General features: G+C 39.5%; 1 protein-coding gene across 6 annotated transcripts in view; it reads right to left on the bottom strand.

Moving 5' to 3' along the window:
- Positions 1 to 27,146, bottom strand: part of SORBS2 (sorbin and SH3 domain containing 2) — a 405,698-nt gene that overhangs the window by 125,840 nt on the left and 252,712 nt on the right. For all 6 annotated transcript variants that reach the window (XM_090036070.1, XM_090036067.1, XM_090036068.1 and 3 more), the window contains exon 5: positions 860 to 909. In XM_090036070.1, the coding sequence (XP_089892196.1) occupies positions 860 to 869 (10 nt within the window). In that variant the 5' untranslated portion in view covers positions 870 to 909. The remainder of the gene's footprint in view (positions 1 to 859; positions 910 to 27,146) is intronic.

Below are 27,146 nucleotides of genomic sequence, written 5' to 3'. Positions count from 1 at the left end.
AATCTGCTCCATGTGCTCATGCTGCTTGCCATCGTATTTACAGAATTTGTCCCTGTCAGATTCCAGGTCCCCATGAATCAGGGTGGTATGAACACTGTATACACACACTTAATGGAATCTTGTAAGTTTTGTCATTGATTTTAACAAGACCAAGATTTCATCTATTTAAAATGGGACTGATCCAGCTCCCACGAAAGATAATGGCACAACAACTACTGCTTTCAGTGATACAGAATCAAAAAGGTCCTTTGAGTAACATGCCACTAAACAAATCCTCTAGAGTTGGGTTTTGCAGGGGGGAAGGGCTGGATTAAAACTAGCTTTGAGTTTTCAGTAGTCTGAAAGATAATATAAATGCATATAAATTATCAATGTTAAATTCCTTACCTCTTGTTACATATCTCAGAATACAGAAATGTAAGAATATAGTTATAGAAGGCATGCCTTATAGCACTGTTTTCCTATGATGATGGGATGCTTTAACACACTTTCCTACGGCTGTTGTGTGTGCCATTATGCCTCAGAAATATATTGGTATTGTACAATAAAACATGTTTACTTACATAAAAATATATACACATTAAACATAAGCACATACACATATCTATAACACATACATATGACACTAAACATGAGCGTCTGCATATATCTTATATATACGTTCATGTAAAACATGCATATCAACTGTATATATAACACACACAGATATATGCAGACATAGTAAACAACATCCTATTTAGTTTTAGTTCAGCTTATGCGGTCATTGAATAAATCAAAAATATTTTAATAATTTGGGCTCTAGTTTGTTTATTAAATAAAAAAATGTAAGAGAAAATAAACATTTCACAGAAATGCATACCTGTATTCATTTTGACACTGGAGGTTTTGCTACAAAAGTCTTCAGTTTTCCTGTAGAAAACAAAATGATCTATTAATTTGTCACAAGACAAAGGTACGTAGTACAAAATGTCATCAAGATTTTTTTTGCAGGAGGTGGGGGGGAGGGGACTAACAAATCAGTGTCATATCAATGATAGTCCCATTTTAACACATGCTTTAATTAAACTGGCAACCTTTGTGCCTCTGAAGTTAAGGCTGAGTCAACACTTCCATTATAACCTAATCTATTTTAAAATGTTTGTTATCTTGGTCGTAAACATTTGCTCTGGGATGAATCTGGCAATTGATTTTTGATCTCCAAACTAAAAAAGCATCTCATATAAAGGAATGTGGAAAATTATTTTAAAAAGTTGTTTACAGGTTTTGCACAAAAGACTACATAAAATAAAGACTAGATACGTTTTATTTTATAACAGCTACAAGCATTCAAGCAATAGCTCTTTTTCAACAATCATCAGGAGAGTTACAGCTTTCTTCATGAAATGACTTACTGTAGCATTTCTTAACATGGGATACTGTGGCGTTTCTCCCTGTTGCTTACTGCAGTACTAACAACAGACTAGCGCCTGTTTTGGCCCCGGTGGAAATAAATGCCCGAAGTCTGTATTACTTCAGCAGATGAAAAATTAACTTCCCAAAAGGTCTGTTCCTTAAGGGATAATAATATGCCTTGAAGCCAGTTATAAATACATTAATCCAGGAAGCTGGAACAGTTAAAGTCTCTTGGATCGGAGGTCCCTAGTTCTCCATGAGGTTTGAAAATAGCCAAATAAACAAATAACAAACAAACAAACAACAAACAAGAAAATGACAACCAAGGAGAAGGCAATATGCCCTAAATCAAGCCTGTCAAACTCATCTAGCCTGTGGCCCTGCAGACTGGCCCCACATGCCAGATTCAGCAATACAGGGTGCTCTCCAGGGCACACATACAGCACGTACCCTGGAGCAGCTCGTGTTGCTTGCTCCATTCCTGCACACTGCAGGTAACATGCGCTAGCACTGGCATTGGCATTGGCACTGGCCCGGTATGTGGTGTGTGAAGCTGGTCCTGGGCACACACTACACAGGGCATGTGGGGTCAATCTGGGGCATGTGCTGCTTGTGGTGCCTGAGCTGGACTTGCCTGCTGGGCTAGATCCAACACACGGGGGTTAATCTATGGGCCTGTTCTAGACTGGCCCTGGACTGCAGAGCCACAAGTACCACAGGCCCCGAACTGGTGGTGCACACTACATGCAACATGTACCAGCTCTAGCCCCATGCAGCATGTGGTGCACAGAGCTGGCCCAGAACACACTGAATCTGGCATGGGTGGTTGGTTTGAGGTCTGATTCAGACTGGCTCTGGATCCAGTGTGCAGGGCCAGTTTGGTGTGGGTGCTGCATGCAATGCTGCAGCCCCACTTGCATTCTATGCAGCCAGCTGCAGCCCCACTCCCATGAGCAGCACACACCACATGGACTCAACATGCCAGCATGTGCTGCATGTGGCACTGGTCCACAACCCACAGGCAGCACTGTGGGCCAGAAAATCTGGCTCTTCAGGTTGGATCTGGATCTCAGGCTGTATCTCTGACACCCCTGCTCTAAATTTAGCCTAAACTTAGCTGCTTTTAACTCCTGGGGCTGTAGTTAAAAGTAGTCTGAGATAAGAACACACTAGATCTGACTTTCTGTTACCTCTGTCAGTTTGTAGTGCTTTTTTAAAACCCATTTTAGATGCCAGTGGCACAGAGATAATAAAAGGACAGAAGACTGCAGAAATGCACGCTGGAACTGAAGTGGGGGGTGGAGGGCAGGAGAGGGCTGCACTGAGCAGGACAGAACAAGACCAGAATTAGCCATACTCCATCTCTCGTCAACTGGCCTATTTCACCCCTGGGTGGGCAAGCATCGAGAAGTGTCAGGAATATGGGAGGCACAAAAATGGCTTAAATTGCTTTTCCCCCTCCTTCTCTGTTTCTCTATCAAGTGCAGAAAGGGAAGGAAAGATTTTAATATCAAGGAAAGCATTTGTTACAATAATGTAACCACTATTTTTTGATATACCATCTCTCTGCACACCCACCCATTCAGAACAATGATGGCACACACAGTGAGAAGGGGTAGAAGGCAACTATCATATTGTACTTCCTTACTGGTCACATATGGTAGTATTATCACTACTATTAAGAGTGAATTTTCTTTTGCTGTAAATTATGGGACATAACAGGGCAGATGGTAAACAAAAGGAGCAACATAGGAGCTGAGAGAAGATATGGTGGGGTGACTAACAAAATTTCATGACATCTGCTTACGGTACAACTATCAGAAAATTAGCCCCTGAGAATTCTCAGTAGAGAATTTAAAGATTAAAGAGAATCTAATTTATTTTGTTCAATTTTGATAAACTGTCTTTGATTGTAACTTTAGGTTTGCATAACCACCACAAATTATTCTTGAATGCACTGAATTCTTGGAGTGTTTTCATGCTGCTAGAGGAGACAGCATTTTCAAGTATTCTTTTAGCTTGGAACTGTTTCAGAGGCGGTACTATGAAAACAGGCTATAAAATGCAATACTACGCAGACTCTCAGGAAAGGCTCAGTGAGTACAGAACTCTTTGTACGTCCTGATGTCAAAATGATTTCTAGCAGTTAACTTTGATGTGTTTACATAAAGTTTGTTTAATTCATGCTAAAGTTTTACACATAATACTCTTTTTTTCTTGCTAAAATGGAAACAGACATCAATGGAAATTGTTTTGACTGGGTTGAGTTTCTACAGGTCTCTCTAGTAATTTGGTAGCAATTATCAAGGGATTGCATATAGAGCATCTCATCATTCCTAACTCCAGCGACTGCACAGTTATTTAGTACTTGTATAGTAGTCATTTACAATACGAATATTAAATGACTGCACAGTAACAACTGTGCAGTCAGTGTCTCATGTAGATGTGGCCAGTCTGAATCTGGATTCATTTATGAAGATTTAGGGACACATTTTGATCTTGAATCCATATTCATAAGGTGTTTGTATGCATAAAACAGTACAAGAGACACACAACACAAAACAGTTCCTGATTTTTAACAAACCGGTGGTACTAATCTAAAATGATTTTTACCTTTTGCTAAAGTACTGAGGAACATTTAAAATACCACTAATAGGAGTGCAAGAATTTAAATAGATGCCAGAAACTTAAGAGTCATACTTCTGTGTTCACTTTTTCCTTTTTTAATTATGTTATATCAAACAATATCTACAATTTCTATCTGTATAGACTTATATCAAGGGACTGTTGAGAATTTTAAATAATATCTACAATTTCTATCAGTATGGGCAAAAAACAAATTACAAGAAGTTACAGGTGGGGAGAGTTTATTGATTATCAGCTGCTCTATGGCAACTGATGTGTGTGTCTGTTCCTATCCTGCGGTAAGGATTTGTAAACCAGGGCAGCCTACCCCTCAAATGAAGCAGAGTGAGGTTATTGTAGTTTCCTTTCCACTTACTGTGAAATAGGAGAGGACCCACAAAGCAATTACCACAAAGCAGCAAACATGTGGACCTCTTTTAACAAGTATAAATTTGTTGTCTATCAATATCCTAAAACTGAAAGCAATTAGGGAAAAGAAGACAGGTTTCATTTTATTTCAGCACTTTTACATGCAGTTGGTTTGACTGCTTTGTGCAAATTGCTCTCTGCAGACAGATCCTTGTGCATATGTAAGCATATAGTGACTTCAGATACACATGGAGCAGTTTGCAAAATCAGGGACTTACACCATTTCATCAGTCAGGCTTTGGTTCAGGGAAGCATTTAATCAAGGACATGTCTGACTTGAAGCAACCAGGAGAAAGCACAACTGAGTTAAGCTGCTGACACAATTTTTGTAGCATTATGAATTATTTTGCCATAGATTCATAGATTTTTATGGAAGGGACCTCGCAGATCATCAGGTTCAGTCCCCAAAGCCTTTTAGAAGTCTAGGTACATAACATCTACCTTGTCTCCCATGTCCAGGTGGTGAGAGTAAGCTTGTATACTTACTTCATTTGGGAAAAATCAGGATCAGAAACAAAATATTCAACAGCATAATGTACAAGAAAGAAACCATGCCTGACCCTGCTACCGCAATCCTTTATTGGTGTATCCCTAGATGTATAAGTTACCTAAGAAATGTGTTCTTAATGTTAAGAACTTAGGAAATCATTTTAACTTGACTGACTGCAACTGAAACAAATTCTTTCTTATATGCATTCAGCACTGCTGCCACTGGATGAAGGAACACAGGAAAGTTAATGGACTGATGATTTTTTCATGAGTTTGAAAGTGTCTTGTATTTACGTCCCATCCTTTCCCCAAAGGTATAAAAATTAGCAGGTTAAAAATACGATTTTATGACAATTTATATTCATCATGAACCAAATGTGCACTCCTTTTGTTGTCCCCGCCATTTGTAATGAATTCCACCTCTAGCACCTTTGGTAAGTGAAGTAACTGGCATGTAATACAGCTTGCAGATGGACTGTCAGCAGGTTGCATACATCTGTGTAATTTGGCATGCATTTGATTGATTCTGTTTTTGTTAGGTAGCCAGCAGCATCCAGCTTTTTGGGAGGGGGAAGGGTTTTTTCAGATGTGTGTGAAGAAGAAGTCAGCTCTGTATTAATCTTCTTTGACAGACTGACTGAGCTCCTACTAGGGACTGAATCCCACTGCATAAAGTATCTACACAATTTGGGAGGAAAATGACTCATGGGTTATAACTAGGAGTGGATTAGTCACTGTAAATGCTGAGGAGGCTGTTCTACTGCACTTCCCCCCATGGACCTACTTGAGTCACTATCAGATGTTTATAGCCCACTTCACAGAAACTGGGATTTAAAAAACTCAGGAGTAGTAATGCTTCTGATTCCATCTCTGCAATAAGTCTATTATAATATTCCATTTGAATATATTTTAACAAAAGAGGAAGAAAAGATGGGAAGCAAGAACCTTCTCTAAAAGCCTTTGGTTTTATCAGGTGGCAACACAGCATTCAAACCAGCCTGTGTTTCAGGATGTGCTATTTTGCAGAACAGTGACAAAGGATTGAACACACTGACAGCAACATCAGTACTGACTGACGCAATGCCCTGCTGTTTCAGTACTTGTTGGTATCCAAAACCTGCAGTGCCAGAGCCCATGGGAAAGGAAGAGGCCTCTTCATTTTCTTCTGCTTCTCCCCATTATCCTCAAAAGATTTTTTTTTTTTTAGATCTAGAGCAGCTGGCAGAGGGATCCAGGCAGGGAGAATGCAGTGAAAGATGGCACACAAAATAGTGTGACAAATTGCAAAATAATTAGATTGCATCAGTGGCAGCTCATATATGAAGCTGTGAAGAGATGAATTGCTGCCCTGCTGTGCCCCAGGCTTGGAGAGTGCACTGTGTGCAAAGCCATGGTTTATGTGAAAATGCATCTGATAGCAAGCTCACAAACGTAACTCAAATGTAACCCACAAGGCAACACACAAAAAATCATATCCATAATCAAGTAGGTGTTGTTTATTTATTGTGCATGAATAAATAAGTAGTGAAAATAATAGCACTATGAATAAATCATAAGAGAAACAGATATGCAGATGGAAGCTTTGCTTTCTTTGGATTTAGTTTAGTTAGTGCGAAGTGTCAGAATACTGCAACAGTGGCACCACATGAGTGCTTATGCTAGGCCCAAGGTCAGCACTTGAGCATGAGCTGACTGAGGTGCTTAGAAGTTAGGCACATACTTAAATGTTTTGCTGGACTCAGGCCATATTGCTCAGTGATGCAGGAAGCCGAATTCTTCAAATCTCATTATAGTCAGACTAAATGGGCCAAAGTAGGTCAGGAAGGGACCCTAATAGGATTCTGGTTAAGGGGCATTTATCAACTTTTGCACGATTCCACATGGCATTTATGCACATAACGTGCAAAGAAAACAATCAGCGCATGAAATAACTTGCATACCAACAAATAATTTAGAGAGGACCATAAACTTGAGCCAGGGTAAAGCTATGGAGCTGCAAAATAGTTGGCTGCTCCGGCAGTGTGACAGGTGCTGAAGGTCGTAGGTGGGTACTGGGGAAAGTTGAAGCATAGAGTTGTAAGGATAACCGGGGCACATGATGAGATAATTCACAGCTGTCAGAAGAAAGGGCAGAGGCAGCTGGAAAGGGAAGAAGCTGTATTTGTGAAATTAGCTAGGTGAAAACATTAAGGGAAACAGGAGCTGGGGGAAGAAGTCGAGGATGACTTAGTGAAAGACAACAGTTGAATTTTGTAGAGGTGTCCATGGGGCAGTTTGCTGGCAGGAAGAGAGCTCCTTATGCTGACACACACGTGGCATAAAAATAAATGTGTTTAAACAGTAAGGAGTAAGGTTCTGAAACAGCCACCCAACCCAAACAGTATGATAGAAACACACTTTTAGACTTGAAGCTTGATAAATGTATTAATGGCACTACATAACATGATTGTCTATGAGAACAGGGGACTAGCCTCGATGAAGGATGTTCCTTCTGTCCAATAACCCTAATGATCTATTCTTTTCCTTTGACAAGATGCATTGTTTGGTGCCTGAGGGGAAGTTCCTGCACTCACACCACACACAGCTATCATTTAGGGACTAGCCATCAAGGGAGCTCACTAGTAAAGATCTCAGGATTGGTGATGCTCCTGTAGACAGAAAGACCAATTTCACTGCATAACCATGCAGGCCTTACATAGTCATTTTATAGAAATGTTTAATTATGAACAAAGATAATGTTGAGAGTGGCTTATTTCCTCTGATTACCTGATGTGGTTCCTTCTGTAAGGTCATTCTGTATCTTCAGAGACAGCTACACTGAACTAAGAGAATTTTAAGAAACTCTAAGTAAAGTGGATTATTCCTATTACATCGGGCACAAGCAGTTGCTTGAAACACCACAAAGAAAGTTTGTCTAACTGTGAATACTTCAGGCCACTGCATGGTGCCGATGCTGTTAAAGGCTCTGTCTTTCTACTTCCTTTATTTTCATTAAAAGGAATGCTCTATGAAACAATTTGACTAGTTGTATGCTGGAAAAACAATAGTTTGGTCCCTGACCTTCTGAACTTACTTACAAATCTACAGTCTTACTATGGACATTTTTTGTCTCATCTCCACAAAGTAATTTGAGGAATTTCAGGATATTTTTTCTGAAAATAAATTGTGTGAACAACAGAGAGGAAATATCAAGAAAGCTAGACAAACTTACAGAGCTATGTACATTTTAGTAGCTATTTTTGCAGCTGCAAGAGAAAACAAAATCATACAAATATGTGTCTTTTACATTCTGAGCCTGCATACAACTTTACAATACGGGAGGTTTTACTTATAAATTCAGTCAAGTATTTAATTACCCTATTTGTGATTTTCATTACTTTTTATTGTTTGACTAATTAATCTGGAAATAAAAACCAAAATGGATTTGTAAATAAAAGGAAAACTCTGCTTACTTTATTGTTCTGAAATAAAACTATATATTTTCCACCGTCTATTATTTTGTGTGCCTTCTATTATTTTAATTGCGCAAAATTATAATTTTTACCACATTAAATAGGTGGGATGTTTGTTTGTTTTGTTTAATAGAATTCATTCTTCAGGACAGGAAATCACCTATAGAGCTGTGAGAGGTGTTTTGAAGGTCCCAAATACAGGTATCTATAGATGAATAGAATCATAGAAAATTAGGGTTGAAAAGGACCTCAGGAGGTCATCTAGTCCAACCCCTGCTCAAAGCAGGACCATTCTTAACTAGATCATCCCAGACAAGGTTTTGTCTGCTTGGGTCTTAAAAACCTCCAAGAATGGAGATTCCACAACCTCTCTGGGTAGCCTGTTCCAGGACTTTACTAGTGAGAAAGTTTTCCCTAATATCTAACCTAAACGTTCCTTGCCTCAACTTGAGACCATTGCTCCTTATTCTGTCATCTGCCACCGCTGAGTTCAGAATATTAGCTAGAATATTAGCTTCTAATACAAGTACTGGGAGAAACGTCTCAGTTGCTGGGGGCCACAACCCCTAAAGGTCACACCATGATTAGGCCATGTGTTATGCAGGCCACAGTAGGAGAAGCCAAGGCTTCCCTATCTCCTCCCCCGCTGCATGGTGCACATGAGCAGTCAGTCATTTCCCTGCATTTTCCACCATGTATGTGTGTAGACTCCCCCACTGTAGAAGCTGGAGGGCCTTTGGCTGCTGCCGCAGGCAGAGAGATATAGGGAGCTGTGGATGGGTGGGTGACTGGGGCCTCATGTTAATCCTTTATGGGCTATATGTGGCTTGCAGGCCACCAGCTGCATAGCCTTGCTTTATATTATGCACTGTGGATCCCTTCTGTGGGGTATGGAATTGATAAGAATTGAAAATAAAATACACATAAAACAGCCATTTTAATTAATTTTTCTTCTTGGGTATTTTTTCTTCTCATCAGATCACTCCCATTTGGATTAGTGGGAATGATGTATATTGCTTCTCTCTCCCTTTGTCTTTTGTATAGAAAATACACATCCCTAAGTGACTGTAGTTAGCACGAATTCTACCAATATATCTAAGGCAGGGACTGGCAAACTATGTCTTGCGGAGTCATTTAGCCTAGCCCATGGAGATGGGGGAGCTTCTGGGCAATTTGGCAGCCGGGGAGCTTCAGTAGCAAGGAGCTTTGCGGGCAGTGGGGAGAAGTGGTGGCACTACTGGACACAGCAGTGATTATGGCTGTAATGGCACAGGCTGAGTTGGAAACAGCCTGCACACAGAGCTAAGCTCTGTTAAAGTCCCTGCCCTCCCCCCCACAACCGCCATGCTGAAGGGTTTTTAAACGAAGGGTTTTTAAACCTGAAAGCTTGCTAAGACTTTTTTTTCCACCTATTTATGTTGGTCTAATAAAAGATAGTAGATTCACCCAAAGAACCTTGTCTGTCCCCTCTACTCCAAAATGTTACTGACCCCTTTATAGGGGCATTTCATATTATAAGATGCATTCAACTGTAGAGCAGTTATATAGAATTGTGCTTTAATGCACACAAATGAAGTCTATCAACAAATAGGGTCTCTTTTCAGAACAATAAATCTTTTGTGCCTATGTCAATGCTTAGACAAATGAACCTAGATGTGATAACTTCTGTGTTCCTCTGTCAAGCTCATCATTCAGAATAATAAAACATTTTAATTACTTTGTTCTGTTCAGTTTGTCTTCAATAGTTCTTTGCAGTTACTGTGCCAGTTTGGCAGAATCTTAAGTATCATTTTGCATATGTAAAGTACCCTTCAAGGTACTTAAGTTCACCTTAAGAGTTGATGGAAAGACAACAGAAAGATTAGCAGCTGTACTAGAATGATTCTGATGTAGATGAAGCTTTGATATGCAATATACAAACAGAAAGGCAATCCAGCCAAAGAAAAGTTTCATTCAGTATTCATATTGCAATTTTTTGATTGCATTTTTTGCTAAACAAGTATTACATTTTCCAGACACCCTTTTCAGTGATATGGATTCAGCAATTTTCACTTCAATATAGCAGCTTTTTTAATGACATTTTTACTTTTGTCCTATGCAGCATAATGCCCCTCAAAATGATCTGGCTTCTCCTGTTTACACAATTGTTATGCTCTGGTTTCATACCTAATATAGTCTTACATGGCTCACCACTATTTAAAGCAGAATAGCCACTATTCTGTGCAGTATATATAGCCAAAGAAAACATGACTAAGAAAATTATACTTGGCACGGTGATTAAGCTCACATGATTTAGAACAGTTACTATTAGCTACTTGTACTTGCTGGATAAATCTCAAAACTCCTGGCAGTTGATTCAATTTTAAGTCTGGATTTTGAGCCAAACTTTTTCAATTCTACTTTTCCCCTATCCTTCCATCTGTTCAAGTCTTACTTTTTAATCTTCCACAGTCTCCATTATGTTCACTTCTATTTATTACCATCTTTAAGGATGTGGACCCTGCAGTAGGTGGCAAGTTCTTGACACTGATTGTAAGCTGGGCGTTGCTGCTAAAACCAGTGAGAAGGAGAAAGTAGGAGAGAGAGAGACCTACAACGTTTAGAAAGCTGGAAAGAAAACCAAAATGAAAGTCAAGTTGGAGAAATGCTAGCTAATACATCTGGGGAAACAATCCAACAAATCTGAAACACATTGAGGGATGATAAACCACTCAAACAAATCTGATGCAAAGAGGATGTTTGAGCAAAATATTGGGGGTAGCTCACACAAGTTTCATCCTGGAAGCAGCTTGTTCTAGCATTTCTAATGAAAACAGATTTCACTGTAGTCTCTGATCATGAAGAAACCAATCCTAGAGGTGACTAATGAATCTATCAACAAGGTCTTAGCTACATGCATGTGCCCTAGGTCAGGTAAAAAAACAGGCATGCTTAAAGGAAATGGATGAAAACACAAGGAGGTAATTATTTGCATCAATAGATGTTTTTATTTAACCAGCTTTTATCAGCCACAAGGTATAAGACCAGAGTCATGTGGGCTAGTTACATAAATTAGTGTCTCAAAGTGCTGAGCTTCCAACCTTTAACTGATGAAAGTTGAAAGTGATCAGCCTAGCTCGCTTTCCACCAGGCTTCCCAAAGGATATGACAACTCATCTCATGGTTCTGGTATAGCCTGTCATGGACAGGTCTACTTCTGTACTTGCTTCAGTTTGGAATTAAGCAGCAGAACTGTGCACACAAGCCCAATCACTTCTCTCATCAACACTTGTTTAAATTATTATTATTAACACAGAAGGCAGAAGACAAATGCTCCAAACTCTACAGCAGATAAAAGAACGTTACCATTTTTCAGGTATCCAGGCTGTAGCTGTATTGGTCTAGATGCAAAAGGAATCAGAATTTGTGGTAGAGGTGATTTCTTTTATTAGAACAACTAGATTTTTGCAAATTTTTTTTGGCAAATATCTAGTTGGTCTAATAAAAGATATCACCTCAAGCATGAGTTCTGATTCCTCTCACCATTTTTTCAGGTTTTATAACAAACTACCAGAGAAAAGATAGATATGTAGCCTGTCTTACCCAAGGTATACCAGAATGAACCTGACATGTTGTTATGTTGAAAACTACATAATAAAGAGCTACACGTTTTCTATCAACTCTACAGTGATTCATTCAGTTATGAGGTCAGAAAAAGAGAGAACAGTGGTTCATAGGGTCCACTTGTCTGTTGTCAGTGAGTATCTGCTTGCTATCTAACATTATCACCACATGCAGGCAACTTTTTTCATATACTTGTCTAGGAAAACGATACTCCAAGCAAAAATAAAACTTTGCAGCAAGGGCTATGACTCTGAGATTTTTAATAGTTTCCATCCTATTCGTTATTATTTTAGTAAATGACCTGTGATTCTAGATGCCTAGGTTTCTAGCTTGTGACTCCTTTAAGGTGCCTGATAGTCAGGGAGTAGCTGTTTGACATTTTCAGAAAAGAAGTCTTTCAAAGGATTTCACTTTGGCCATCCAAAATTGAGGAATTGAAAAATCACAGGTTCAGCATTTTCAGAATAACTAAAGGACCAGAATTCTCCACAACAGAAATCAACTGGTCATGAACTGGTATCATCTTCCTTGTAGATCTTGCTACCTTCTGAAGAAACCATCCTTCCAGGTCCTCTTTGAAATGTACAAACATTGCTTTAGTTCTCTGCACTACTATTACCTATTGTGATTGATCCACATGGTAAATGCTACATTTCTTAACTTCTGAGGGGGAGGCATAATGTTACTTCTCCTCAAATATCAGGAGAAAGCCATATTTCTTGGCTTTCAAATGTTTGGATTCAACACAGTTTCTAGCTGATGTGAAACAGCCACAGAAATTAGGGACAGAAATTACACATACACCAGTATAAGTGATCAGAAACTCATTCAATTTTGTAACACAACAGAAGTTCAGTGCACATAAACCGCTTTCAAAATGGGTGAAACAGGTTTAAGATAAACCTGGATGGATGTAGTATCAAACTTAACTGATTTAGGTTAATCAGTGTGTTGAGCTTCTGTCCCAGATCCCCTCCAGATTCAAGATCCCAGGATGCTTTCGTAGTGGGTGGGCTAGCCTTGGCCCAAGCTGTCTGCTTTAGCTAAGTAGGGAGGCATGCTCTGAACCAGGTACATGTACCCCCAGGGGGTATGTGAAGCCTCATCAGGCTGTACGTGAGATATATTTCATACATTGTCTAACACAGGTCAAAGGGGCTAAAAAATTAATTTCCCATTGAAAGGCGGTACACGAAGTCTCACTCTGAGACCAAGGGGTACGTTGACTGAAAAAGGTTCAGAACTGTTGCTCTAGTGCATCCCCCGCCTCCAGCTTCTGGCTTGGGCCATTGCAGGCACATGATTGGATTTCTGGAATCAAAAGTAATGTCTGTTCACTTGCTTCTCAGGTCAGTCTACCCAGCTTAGACTAACCTGCGAAGACTGAATTGATCCAGCCTTGGGTTTTTTGAGTGTCTGTGTTTAGTGCTAGAGTACAGCTTTAAAGATATTACAGTTAGCTTTAGCAGAGCTACTTTGACATTTGTAAGTGTAGACTACAAACCAATATTGCATTTCCCCCAGGAGAAACCATTTTATCCTGTGGCAAAGTGCAAGCATTCAAACATCTCTGTCCATCATCCCAAGAGAAACTTTACAAAGGTTTATGGAATAAGAAGTGCTAACAGTTTGTCCAAGGACATCATGAAGCACATCTGAGTGGTTGCCCCAGGACTGCATCATTGAATCAATGACAGAAAAGCAGCAACTGTTCACTAAACCCTGATTAGAAGGGTGAAGTGTGTACATGCCAAGCCCAGGATGTTTCTGTTCAGGGACAAACACAAGCACAACTTATCCATGGACAAATACAAGGCCTGTTCTCAACCATATATATGTCTTTTCTCTGCCTTAGATAATAGTCTGTCCTCAGAGAACTAAAAAAGAGACTTCACATGAAATAGGCAGAGAGTCTGGTTTTAAAACAGCAATAAACCACTAAGCATATCAAGGTAAGTATTTGAAATGAATGTGTTTTGAGAGACCAGCTCAGGAGAGCCTGGATTTACACACTGATCTAATCTACTTGGACAGCTGCTCTGTTCCCAGCCACAGAATAATCCTAATCTTTTTCTATGTCTCACTTAAATGAATTCCCAACTGTCCTCCTTTGGCCACAAGAGGCCTTCTACTGTTAGTGATATCTTGTATGGGAAACAGTGTCTCTCTAAACTGGGTGCTAGAATGCCTCTTTAATAAATCTTGTTCTAAGTTTCCTCCAAATGAGATGTGATGTGGTCCAGCAGATCAAATCTTGGAATGCATTTCAAAATGCTTGCTTTTTACTTTTGGCTCTTCTATGGACCCTTTTTTGATTTTGGATGAACCAGTTCATTTCCTGCATTTCTCTTTTACATTTCATCTGTTGTCAGTGTAATCTGTAAACTTTTCACAGTGGCGATTGCCTCTTCCTGTGTGTTTGCCCGACACATAGCAAAACTGGACCCCAACCTGGGTGGTGACTTCTAGACTCTACTGTAACAAATAATGACAGGAAAACACACTCTCAACAGGATTCTAGTATGCTGAAACTACAGCCTGTCATACTGACCAATACCATCTCCTTGCTCTTTCTGTCTGTATTCCTCTGCTTTTGTCTTTGGTTAGAAACTCAGAACAGATTATATACTCTGTTTTGTCCTGTCTTTGTACTGCAATTAACACACTGGACTCCTTGTTCTTGACTTGTGTTCCTTACTATGGTAATACAAATAGTAATAATCAGAATGATAATAAATAATCAAGGAAACAATGAAATGCAGGAAATGTCAAAAGTGTAGCCAACCCAGAGAGATAGCCAGGCTAAATAAAATAGGCTCCAAACAATGTATAAGACCTCACAGAGGAGGGAAAAGAGGCCAGACCAAGGATAAAAAGGAGGAAAACAATTAAGATATGGACAGAATGATACAAGGGCATTTTATAAATTCTTATTGCAAAACTCATTACAGTCCAAATGCCCACACTTTCATCCACAGAATGACAAATCTACTTGCTGCTAATAGTTTAACAAAAGATAACTGGATACGCAATCACCTAACAGTGTGTTTTGAAAATATTAATATTTCAGCTTTTTAGTCCAGGCTTATTCACTTGAAGTAGATCTCTAAAAGCACATGCCTATTTGCATGTTTACTGTAAATACATTATTCATGATAGATTAGAAAGGAAGCAATCTTGCTATGGTACAGAATAGGTAGTTTAATCACTGTGTATCAAAACAGAGTATTAAATGAGCTCCTTTTAATTATCTTATCCCTCCAGTCTTCCCTCAGTTTTGATAGTGCTTCATCAAGTGCATTTAGTACTTGAAAAGGAAATTTCGTTCACATCAATATGAAATTTCAGGTTCACTGATACCTTTCTTACAAGATTCTGGCTATGGAGAACAGGGACTTTTCTCACTTACCCAGAGATTTACTCACTTCCTGGCCTCAGAGATTCTGAAGGCTGGTCTGGAAAAGCAGGTCCTGGTATGGAGGCATGAGGCTTCAGGGAGTCCCCAGGTCTTATGCCTTCACACCAGGACCCATGTGGGCTTTCCCTGCTTATAAAGAGGTGCCCCAACATTTCCCATATCGGCCCTCTGCAAGCAGGGAAAGCTAGGCATGTATTCCAAGGGTTTAAGGGACCCTCATACCCCCAAAGCACCTGCTGAAGCTGGCTGGAGAGTGCACATTAGCTCACCTTGCCCGTACTATCCTGCCACAGACATCCACAACAATAAAGTGGCAGAATTTATGACTTACTTTTGTCGCATTGCTAATTTTTCTCTGATGTGGTGTGACAAAGATTTGGGAATATCTATTTGCTCACCATTTTTGCTGCTCTAAAAACTATTACGGAGGCACAACTGGGACATCAGGCAATGTCTGTTTCTACCCTTAGCTCAGTAAACATGTCCTCTTTGGTTATGTTTGTTAGACCATGAGGTTTGGAGGCAATCATGTTCCATCATTTTCAAAACAATCAGATGGTATTCAGATATTATGCAGTTTAAAAAATAGATATGATGTATCCTTATCCATGTTTACATGAATGTATAGAAAAATCCTGAAAAAGATAAAAACTGGCACTTTTCAGTTTTTGAACTGCATTATTCAGGGATCCTATGTAGATAGCAACTTTTACAAGTGGTCTGCTAAGCATCCATTTAAATGGTCAATATGCTAGAATACTCGTGTGTTTCAGTCTTTCCACATACTTTACAAAAACTGGAACTACTTTTTTAAAGTCCTTTTTAGCCTGATTCCATAACCAGCATCTTATAGCAGCACAGAGGAGAGGAAACATTAGCACAGAAATGACAAGATCAAACAAACAAACAACGCCCTTCCCAACATTGAGTCTAATGTTTCCACAGCAACACTATTTTTGTTTCAACTGTTTAACTTTAGCCAAAGAGGAGTTCCTCTCCACATTATATAGACTACAGTCTCCAACACAGTCCTGCTAGGACGCATATTACAACAATTTGTGCTTGTGCTTCCTATTCAAAAGGAATTCATTTTTTTACTAACAAGTGAATCAGCTTGATCATTATCACCATACTTATTCTGACTAGTCAGAGGACAATTAAGTCCTCTTTCTCTTTTTCTTCTGATCTCTCTGCCTATGAGAGTTGATAACATATTTATGCGAATGGGAATGAATGTTGCATCACTTGCTCATTGTATTCCATTTTCTCTGTCTCTCCATTTTTTCTCTATAAAGCTCTGAATACCCTATTCAATTATCTGACTTGATTATCCAGTTTTGGGGATAAAATGGCCTAAATCCTTCACTGGCATACAATATTATAACACATACAATGTCCGTCTTTTCTTTGTTAATGTTACTATTCTTAAAATGTGAAAAGAAACTGTTTACTGCACTGCCTTAGCATTCCAGACAGCCAAGGTCAGAGACAAGTTCACCCTTTAGTCTATCAACTTAGTGTCTCCTTCTCCAATACTGAATGAGTAATAACAATAGGTTGAATAATAAATCATGCTATCAGTCATGTCGTATTTATAACTACCCACAGGAACATTTAAATGGAATTCTTCTTGTTCAGTTTGTCAAGCACCTGCCTTATACATTTTCTATAATTTAAGGATTCATCCTTAAAGATAACTTGAAGGTCAGGAATTTTTCACCTTGAATCATTTTTGGCTGCAAGTTATTTTTGGAGAGCCTGATATTAGTTAAGGCAATAAAAGTTCATTAATAATGTAATAATTTTTCAGCAAAACTCTCTGGATTTTTTCAGGTGAGATCTCAGTGGTTATCATACTTTTTAGACTCTAGGCACCCCGCATTAGACTCAAGAAGCGCTTCTGAAAACGCCAGCTCTAAGCTTTCAAAATTTTCCAAGGTAGCAATCAACTGTCTGCACCTCCTCTTCATCTTCATGCAATCCCCTGCCTCATTCACTACAAACTTACAGGCTTTTGCAACAAGGGAGCCCGGTTGCCTCTTGTACTATACTGTTCTTTGTGTAGTGCCTCCTGCACTACACAGCCCTGATACATCTCCAGAACAGGTTCTAAACGCTCACTGAGTGCATAACAATACACAAATAGGTCAAACTAAGGTTGTACAGGACAACCTTAGATCTGACATTTCCTTACTTTTGAATGCTTGATTGTATGACCTTTATAAATATTCTTCCCTTATAGCTCTTTAAAAATACTTTGGAAGTTAAACACAAGAGAGCAAACAGGAAGAATGATTTGATCATTTGGCATTGCACTGATATCCATGTCTTTCTCCTCCGCATTCATTTGGCATCACAAGGTTGGGTGACAGAGTATATCTGAGGCAGACACCCTGCTTTTTCAGTGCTGATGTCCAACCCCAGCTCTATCCTCCACCCCTGGCATCCACTGCAGTAGTTATTACAGAAAGTCTGGCTCTGGGTTTGAGTGATCTCAGCATGAATATCCATAGAGTTCATTTTTACATGCTAAACACTAACAAGTCTACTGGTTTTTCAAAGGATCACAACTTGGTCAAACCTGGGTCAGTTTTCACAGGTTATAGTAAAGGGCAGATCTCTGACACAAAGGCCCCCACCACCCCAGATTTCACGTCTCTGTTATAAATCACGTGTGTGACAGCTTGGCTAAGAATGGCTTCCCAGAAGTTTTATGTGGATAAAAAGCATCGTACTTCATAACTCTAACTTCATTCTTTGAAATGGCTGAAAGGTTTTGCCTGAAATTAAACAAACACACAATCCCTTCCTCTGAAACATACATCTACTGAGACAGGCATAGAAAAGAGAAAATTCAGCCTAGACAGCCAGGCAATCAAAATCATAAGCAAGTGAAAATAAGATCTTATAAGGGATGATCTTGTAATAGGTCATGCTATCAGGCTACCTACCATAAATGAAAACATAACGCAGGCAGCGTTTAACAGTGCAGTAAAGTATCGCACTGAATTTAAAACACAATGAATGCTTTGGATACTGCATTAAAGCATTGTCACTGTTAATCAAGTGTTTTGTTGCCTGCCTGTTTTGTTTCGAAAGCTTAAAAATGATCAGGGGCACAAACCAAGGTGCACTGAAGTTAATAGGGATCTTTCATTGGCTTCAATGGTCTTAAGAGCAGCCCCAAATGAAATATTTCAAGGTTGTCAAATCAATAAAAGCATATTTCCAGTTCTTTTTCTCCCTCCAATGCAAACATAAGTGCCATTTAGGGATTCACTGTTTTGCATATAAGCATAATTGAAGCAGTTCATGGGGCACTCAAACATCAGCTGGCATCTGTTTTATGAAAATGTGTAGGTCAGTTACATCTAATAATTTAAGGCTGGCTGTTCACCCACATCAAGTGCAAGATGGATAATGGGAAACGGTTTAGCATAAGGGAGCATTACAAAATGCTTTAATTCACTGACTACCCCCCGTTTATTTAACATACTGGGTATACCTTGAATCATTAATCTGGCAAATGTGATTTTTTATGTGATTTTTACCGCATGTGATTTTATTTTTTTGATTGGATGCAGTAAGTGCTGTTCCCATAGCAGATGTTCTCAGTTCTCATGTACCTAATAATAATTTTATAATATAGTCACCTACAGAACTGTGCACTGTAATGTATCATTTAAAAGCCCACTGTTCCTTGCACATTAAATTCCACTTCTCTGTTTCAAGCACAACTCTATTTTCAGCTATACACAGCTGGTGATACACAGAAGAAAGGAATCAGGCAATCAACTGGAATTTTGATGCTGTAGCTTGGGAGACATGTTTCGCTCTATGCTCATGGACAGGAATTTGAAACTAAACTATTTGAGATAAATGCTTTTTGTGATAACAGGCTTTATGGTATAACTGTAAAATGATATATTAATTAGAAGCTAATATACCCAGTACTAGCTGTAATATAACCCACTTTTCTTCCTTTTTTACAGAACAAGATTCTGATCCTGCAAAGACACATTCATGAGTAATTTCACACATGAGTAATTCCATCAAGCAAACTCTGTGCAAATCTCCAGAGGATCTGGCACTAATATTTCACTCAGCAGGTGCTTATTTACACCTATACGTGGCAGCACAAGCAAAGAACAATGTCAGTCACAGGATAAATACATACATATTCCCTGCAATTCCTCCAGTTTGTTTAGTGTGTGCTTATTCCATCTCTAGGTTCCTTAAACCCTGTGTTTCTTGATCTGACATTTGGCTTGAGAAGTGTTAGTCTGGTCTAAGCACAACTTAAATGTATCTGTCCCTTGCAGGAAGGGTTTGGTCAGGGGCGGAGAAAGAAAAATGTTAGATGTTTCCAGCTCATAGTTTCACAGTAACAGTGCTCAAAGAGCTTTACTTCCCTAAGCCTCTAAAAATAAGAAAGAAACATTTATTTTGGCAATACGTTTGCTTATATATTTCTATAATTTTGACATTTCAGTAATTGATGAACACACACATACGATATAAAGGTGAAGTTCCAACAGCATATAGAAGTTATTCTAGAAAAACTTGAAAATATTCAAAACTCCTATAGAAAATCTGTGGAAAATTCATAATCTTACTTTTAACTAAGTGTCCTTCTTTACACTACAGAATATGCAGACTTCTTATATTTTGATTTTGGGCATGTTTAAATTTATGTTACTGAAGCTTTTTCCATTGGTTTTTATTTTTTGGCCCTATGACATGTAAGTGAGATGTTATAGTGGCAGTAAGCTTTCAATTTGGTGATATTTAAGGTTAAAATAGCTCTTAGGAAATACTTTTGGCTTCTCTCTGCTAGCCTGGTTTGTGAAATATCCACAAAATGCTGACAAGTAAGGCTAAAGGAAAAGATCCATGGAACATTTAAGAGACTAATGAAGTACAGAGACTGAAGTACAGAGACTGAGATTGCTCTGGACTTAAGCAGGGGCACCATCACCCATGCTTCAGATGAACTTTCATTACAACGCTAATCTTTTTTTGTGCAGAAGTTACCATTGGGAAGTTTTTTTGGCTACTCAAATTATTAACAAGGCACTGCCAGATTAAACATTTTTTTATCATGTCCTATCACCTACACTTAGTATCTGGTGACAGAGAAAGATGGTAGTTGCAGAAACAATATGCTAGATTTATCCAGAGTTTCAATAACACTTACCTAAGATTTAATCAAAGTATCAAAATACATTAACCTCAGAGGAGACAGGGAGCCAACAGCAGCAGAGACAGTGTTGCACTAACATTCTTCTAAATTCCCTAAGCTTAGCTGTGGGTCCTGATACACCTTTAAGAACAATGTGATCTCTGAGTTGTTACTATTTACTGATACTCCATATTGGCCTCATTAATGTTACAGTTTCATAAGCAGCTACACATTGTAGTGGTAAATTTCTGAAATTCACAGTACATATTTGTTCAAATTAGGTCCTGTAACATTGCATGATGTAAGTGACTCCAGTATAGCTGTTATGAGCATTATGCACACAAGAGTGCTAAAAGTTACTGAGTCTACATGATAACATAGACAAAGAGATTAGTTTGGAGTTTCTTCTCTTTTAGGATCAGGTTTTGCTTTTGATAGTTAATGAAATGTTTCCTATTGATTTTATTTTGAACAGAAATTACAGTGGGATCTGACTTGCTGGGCCTATTTATAGTGGGCTCTATTATTGATTTGCTCTCATATATCTTATGCCATAGATCTAACTAAAAGTTACAGATCTAATACACAGAGGATCCAACTAGTCTGTTGCCAACAATAGTCTTCATCACAGCTCCAGCACTAGGTTAGAGTACTACAGTTCTATTAAGACAGCAAGGCACAAACACCATGCCATAATTCATTAAACGACTTTCCCCTGGGTGGCTGATACCTTTTAAAATGGTAACATTCTCAGCTGGTGCAAAAATTGGTACAGATAGTGGAGTTGTACTTCTTTATACCAGTTAGGAATATGTCCTATAGTTTGCAAGTATGCAGTACCATTTAATTTAACTGCTTCTTCTCATGTCCTGTCTGAGATTGTTGATGACATGTATTTAGCAGAATTTACAGATTCATTAAAATGTGACAGAGCTGCAACATGAGTGCTTTTGCTATGGCCGTCACGGCAGTAGGAATCCTGAGTTTCATTGAAAGTCTGTAAATACTGAAACATGTTTCATAAAGGGATAGATCCTCATCTCATATCAATCAGTATTATTTTTCTGAAGTCAATGTGTGCCAGCTGAGGACTGCAATGGAGGGAAAGCTGCTAGAGATGAAACAATGCACTATGTGGTGGGAATACTTTTTACAACTTATTTGCCTGTAGGAGAGTTTTAACAGTATAATGTAGCTTGATAGGTGGGTTACTCTGAGAGTGATTTTTGTACTGCATAGTGAAAATATATCACAATATGTTGAGGCTGCTCTGCTAAGCACTCTGGCTTACTGAAAACTAACTTCCTACCAAGGCCTGCTAAGGCCTGATCTTATATGTCATAGTCCAGAAGTTGGCCACTTGATCACTAACTTACCAGAATTCTCCAATTCTACTTCTACTTGTCATGCACAGGAGTTGATATTCTAAGTCACCATCAATGGCTTGGAGTCCAGATAAAGGACTTCTCCACTTTTGGTGGACCATGCTCTTTCAACAGGATTGTCAGGACAGCAGTTCTTAGAAGGATCAGGTGGCAACAGGAAGAGGAGACTGGCCTGCCAAACTCTGAAAACATTTCCATGAACTTTGTAGTCTGCCGTGCATAGTCTGCCTCTCAGGTCTATGACTACAGCTATCACTTGCCAGGATGCTGACAGTTTGCATGATTGTTTGAGATACTAATATGATTAAATAATATGTTTCTGTGCCAACATTACATTCTGTGAACTGCAAGTCAGCAAAGGAATCACTGAGCTTCTAAAAGCTTACCAAAATCATCAAAGGCAGACGTTATCCCCTACAGGTCAAATGAAAAAAAAAAAACAGCCATGCTTGGAGTAACACTATAAACATATTTTGCCCATGTGGCATGTGTGTTTAGTTCTATGAAATAGTTATCTGCACGTGTGTTTTAATGCACATTAGTCTATTTTAATGTGCATTAAAGGATCATGAAAAAAATAGGATTCTTTCCTGAATATAGGTACCTAAGCATTCTCATTCAAGAAACAAAGAGAGGATCACATCTTTCCTTCAAAACATGGTAAGAGGTGGCAAAGGTGGGGGTAGCTCAGTGGTTAGTGCACCCATCCAGAGGGTAGAAGACCTAGGTTTAGTCTTCTCCTCTTCCTCAGGACATGTAAATTCCCGTCTGCCAAGAGAATGCTCTAATCACTAGGCTATAATCACCAGGTATTCCAGAACTGGGGAGGAGATCATAGACTCATAGACAATTAGGGTTGGAAGAGACCTCAGAAGGTCATCAAGTCCAATCCTGAGCTCAAAGCAGGACCACCCCCAACTATACCATCCCAGCCAAGGCTTTGCTTACCTGGGTCTTAAAAACCTCTAAAGACAGAGAGGAGGAGCAGAGAAAAAGAGGACATTCAATCCCTTCTATTGACACTGTTTACTTTGCTTAGAATAATTAATCAGTACTTGGGCCAGAAACAGGGAAGGTGAGCAATTTGGAGAGCAACACAGTGGTGAGAGCACTCACTTGAGCAGGAAAGACTACTCCAGAGACTATGCATTTTATCTTAAGAAACCATTGTAGAAAAGAGCTATTGGAGCAGGGATTGGAACCCAGCTCTCTCTTCTCTTCAGGAAACTACACTAATCTCTAGGCTAATGACTCTGTCTCTCTCTAGCCTGATAACTTATTTATTTCATGCAAAATGTTAACATAAATTTTAACAGGAAGGATTAAAGGTATGTGATACTTAAAAAAGTCACTAGGGCTATGTGTAGCTTCAGTCTCTGATTTGATCTGGCAGAGATTCAGCCCAATTCGGTGGCCGAATCTCTGAATCCGAAGTGAATCAGAGAACCCTTTAATCTCCCTGAATCGAAGCAGAACCCTCTGAATTTGGCGATTCAGATACAGACACAGCTTTAGATTTTTTTCTACATACCTTTAGATAGCGGGCATCTTGTTAATGCTGCAATACTGAGGTGCATGGAGTGTCCCACAGGAGGTGGGGGGGGTCCCCAGCATGCTTGGGAGCAGACCCAGAAGTGGACCAGAAGCACTCTCAGTCTACTTTTGGGTTCCCCAGGGAGCTCACAGGGGGCCCCCCTGAGTTCCCCCCAGCTTGGCGACTGGTCCCTCCTGGGTCTGGGGTGGCACCCAGGTCCCCCTATGTCCAATCACCGCCCCCCCCCCCCCGCACTCTCCAGTAGACCTGGGGGTCCACTTCCAGGTTCACTGCTGAGCACATGGAAGGCTCCCCCACGCTCCTGTGGGACATTCCATGTGCCCCAGCATCAAGGTACAAAGAAAAAACTTTTAAAGCTGTGTCTATGTCCAAATCGCTGATTCTCTGAATCAGCATTGAATCTTCAGATTTGGATTCAGCTGAATCGAATCAGGGACAGTAATCCAAATCAATTAATCAAATCACTGTCCCTGATTCGGTCCTAATCTGAATCCCAATCAAATAGGGCCTGCTTTGCACACCCCTAAGTCAGTCACTTTGTTGGTGTTTTGGGCAGTCTCCTGGGAAGCAGGAGATGCAAGTCTGAATACATGTAAGAGGTGGGAAAGACACCCATATCTGGGGCAAGTTCTCTAATCATTAGTCCTTTAGATAAAAGCGAAAGGCAGCAGAATCACTTTCTCTGGACATGTTTTGAAGAGGAGCAGCAGCTGTCATGCTCAATGTGGATACTGATCTCTTATGAATGCCCAGGGCACATTTACCAGGTTTATCAGGCAACATGCAAAAAGAGATACCTTTTATGTGGCTCATGCCAGGATCTTCATGTAATCTTCAGGGTGCCTTGCTCAGAACTGTCAAAGGCTTGGGTAGTTTTGCATATGTCTAGAAGCAGAACTTTACCTGCCTAGAGTTCTTTAGGTATCTCATTTCTCAACATTATAGATCTTAGATGTCTTCAGGGTTAGGCAGCAGATGTGAGGGGGTTTTGAACTTTTTTTTTTACTTAGATGCCTATAGTGGGAGCTGGATAGAACATAGGTCCCTGACTGTTATTGGTCTGCTACATGTTCAAGTGTGACCACTAAAGGTGTTTGAGAATAGCAAAGACAACAGTAAAGAAATATATCTTGCATGTTACAAAAACCCAAATTTGAACCCATTGTTTCTAAAGTTTACCCCCTATTTATTTGACTTGATTTATATACCACCTTTTCCAACAGAGGCTTAAGGTAACTTGCAATAGAAGAACACAATAACTTACAAAACAGTAAAATGCTTATAGTACAGGAGAAAACAACACAGAAACCCACTAAACAGTCCACTGACCTTTGCTTGCTAAAGGCATGCCCAAATAGGAAGGTCATACAGTACTTCTGAAAGATGTTGAGGTTCAGGCTCTAGAAGCTCTCAAGAGGGAGGAAGTTCCAGACTTGAGGGGTGACTACTGAGAATGACCTCCCATATATTTTTGCTAAGCAGGCTTGATGCACTGATGTTACTTGCAAGAGGTTGCTCTCGGCTGGCATCAGGGATCACAATCATAGAATCATAGAAAATGAGGGCTGGAAGGGACCTCAGGAGGTCATCTAGGCCAACACCCTGCTCAAAAAAGGACCATTCTGACTAGATCATCCCAACCAAAGTTTTGTCTAGTTGGGTCTTGAAAACCTCCAAAGGTGGAGCTTCCACTACCTCTTCGGGTAACCTATTTCAGTATTTTACTATCCTCCTAGAGAACATTCTTCCTCATATCTAACCTAAAATTCCTGTGCTGCAACTTTGGACCATTGCTTCTTGTTTTGTCATCTGCCGTCACTGAGAACAGTCTAGCTTCATCCTCTTTCAAACCCCCTCTCCAGGTAACTGAAGGCTGCTATTAAGTCCCCTCTCTGTTGCCTCTTCTCTAGACTAAATAAGCCCAGTTCCCTCAGTCTTTCCTCATAAATCATGTCCTCCACTGCCCTCACCATTTTTTCACTGGCCCTCTCTAATTTGTCCATATCCTTTCTGTAGTCGTGGGCCCAAAACTGAACACCATACTGCCAATGTGGCCTCACCAGCACTGAATAGAGGGGAATAATCAGTTCCCTTGGTAACACACTTACCAATGCAGCCCAGTACAGCGTTAGCCTTCTTGGCAACAAGGGTACACTGTTGGCTCATATTCAGCTTATTGTTCACTGTAACCCCCAAGTCCTTTTCTGCAGAGGTCTTGCCCAGGCAGTCAGCCCCCAGTCTGTACCAGTGTATGGGACCATTCCATTCTAATGATTGGGCAATAAGGGAGAAGGCAGTCCCATAGGTATGCAAGGTCCAGATCATTTAGTACCTTATAGGTCAAAACCAGCAGCCTGAATCACACCTGGAAAGCTAATGGGAATCGATGCAGATTCTGGAGCAATGGATGTATTTATTGGTGGCGGCCCATCCCCATCAGAAGGTGTTCTGTACCAGCTGCAGCTTCTCATCTGATACTGTCTTATACTAAACCTGCCTACACTAGAATCACTTGAAATATTTACATTTGTTCAGCTATATTTTAATTTGTGTATCTCTGGACTTACTTTTTTTTTGAAAGGATTTTATTCAACATGTGAGAGGATAATTTATTGGGTTGGTTTTCTATTGTATTGACTGAGAGAACTGACTTTTAAACAGGTGAAGGTCTAAGTTGATACAAAATTAGGTATAATATTCTGCCTAAGAGTTCTAACATATTTGTAAAAATGCTGATAGCAAGAACATAAAAATATATCCCTACTACTCCTTTGTAAGCTTTTTCATATGAAGGCTATACTGTATTGTAGGAACATAAATTATATTGTTGCATCCTGAAAATTGAAATTGCCTAAACATATTGTGGAGAACTGGTGGCTGATTCAAACTGATTAGTCCTACTGTAGCACCAGACTGCTGTTACAGATAAGTACGCCAAAGGGATAAGAAATCAGGTAAGTAAAAAATAATTTCATGCATTGAAGCTACATAACACAGAATTAAAAAAAATGAGAAAGCATTACTCGGCATAACAAAAGAGTAGGTTAGCCCAAGGGTTTTAATAGCATATGCTATTTCAGTGCAATTAGATTTAGCTCTGGGGTGCCAATTAGAAAGAAGGATTAAAAATGCATACATACATTTTAGGAATATATATTAGGAAGCTTATTGAAACTGCCATTTTGTATTAGATGTTACAATAATCTGAAATTGATTTTATAGGATTTTTAATGAAGCTTAGCATCCCATGCCCTTAAGGAATTTGTCCTTTTAAGCAAACTCTTTGGGAGGACACTCTTATTGTACAGAAAGAAACTGAAAGTCAGACTGAACAGGGGAAAAAACAATCCCAAGTGCCCAAAAGTTAGACATCCAAATCCAAACTATGGCACCTAAGTAAGCAGCCTCTGTTTCAAATAGGGTAGGAATTCAAAGATATCATAGTCAAAGTGGCACAGACTCACAATAAACTGTTTTGGTTCCCAGTTGTGGAAATTTAGCCACTGTGACCCTGACCCCTGACCCTGATGCTTGTTCAGTGTAAGTGACAGCATCACAAATCACATTTTCTAAGAACAATGGGAACTGTCAATTTTGTGGCACATCTGAAAATCAA

This window comes from Crocodylus siamensis, chromosome 2, assembly GCF_052110815.1.
Source record: "Crocodylus siamensis isolate JL-2025a chromosome 2, ASM5211081v1, whole genome shotgun sequence".
Taxonomy (NCBI): Eukaryota; Metazoa; Chordata; order Crocodylia; family Crocodylidae; genus Crocodylus; species Crocodylus siamensis.
Note: the sequence above shows the minus strand (reverse complement) of the source record. Positions and strands in the feature narration are given on the sequence as shown.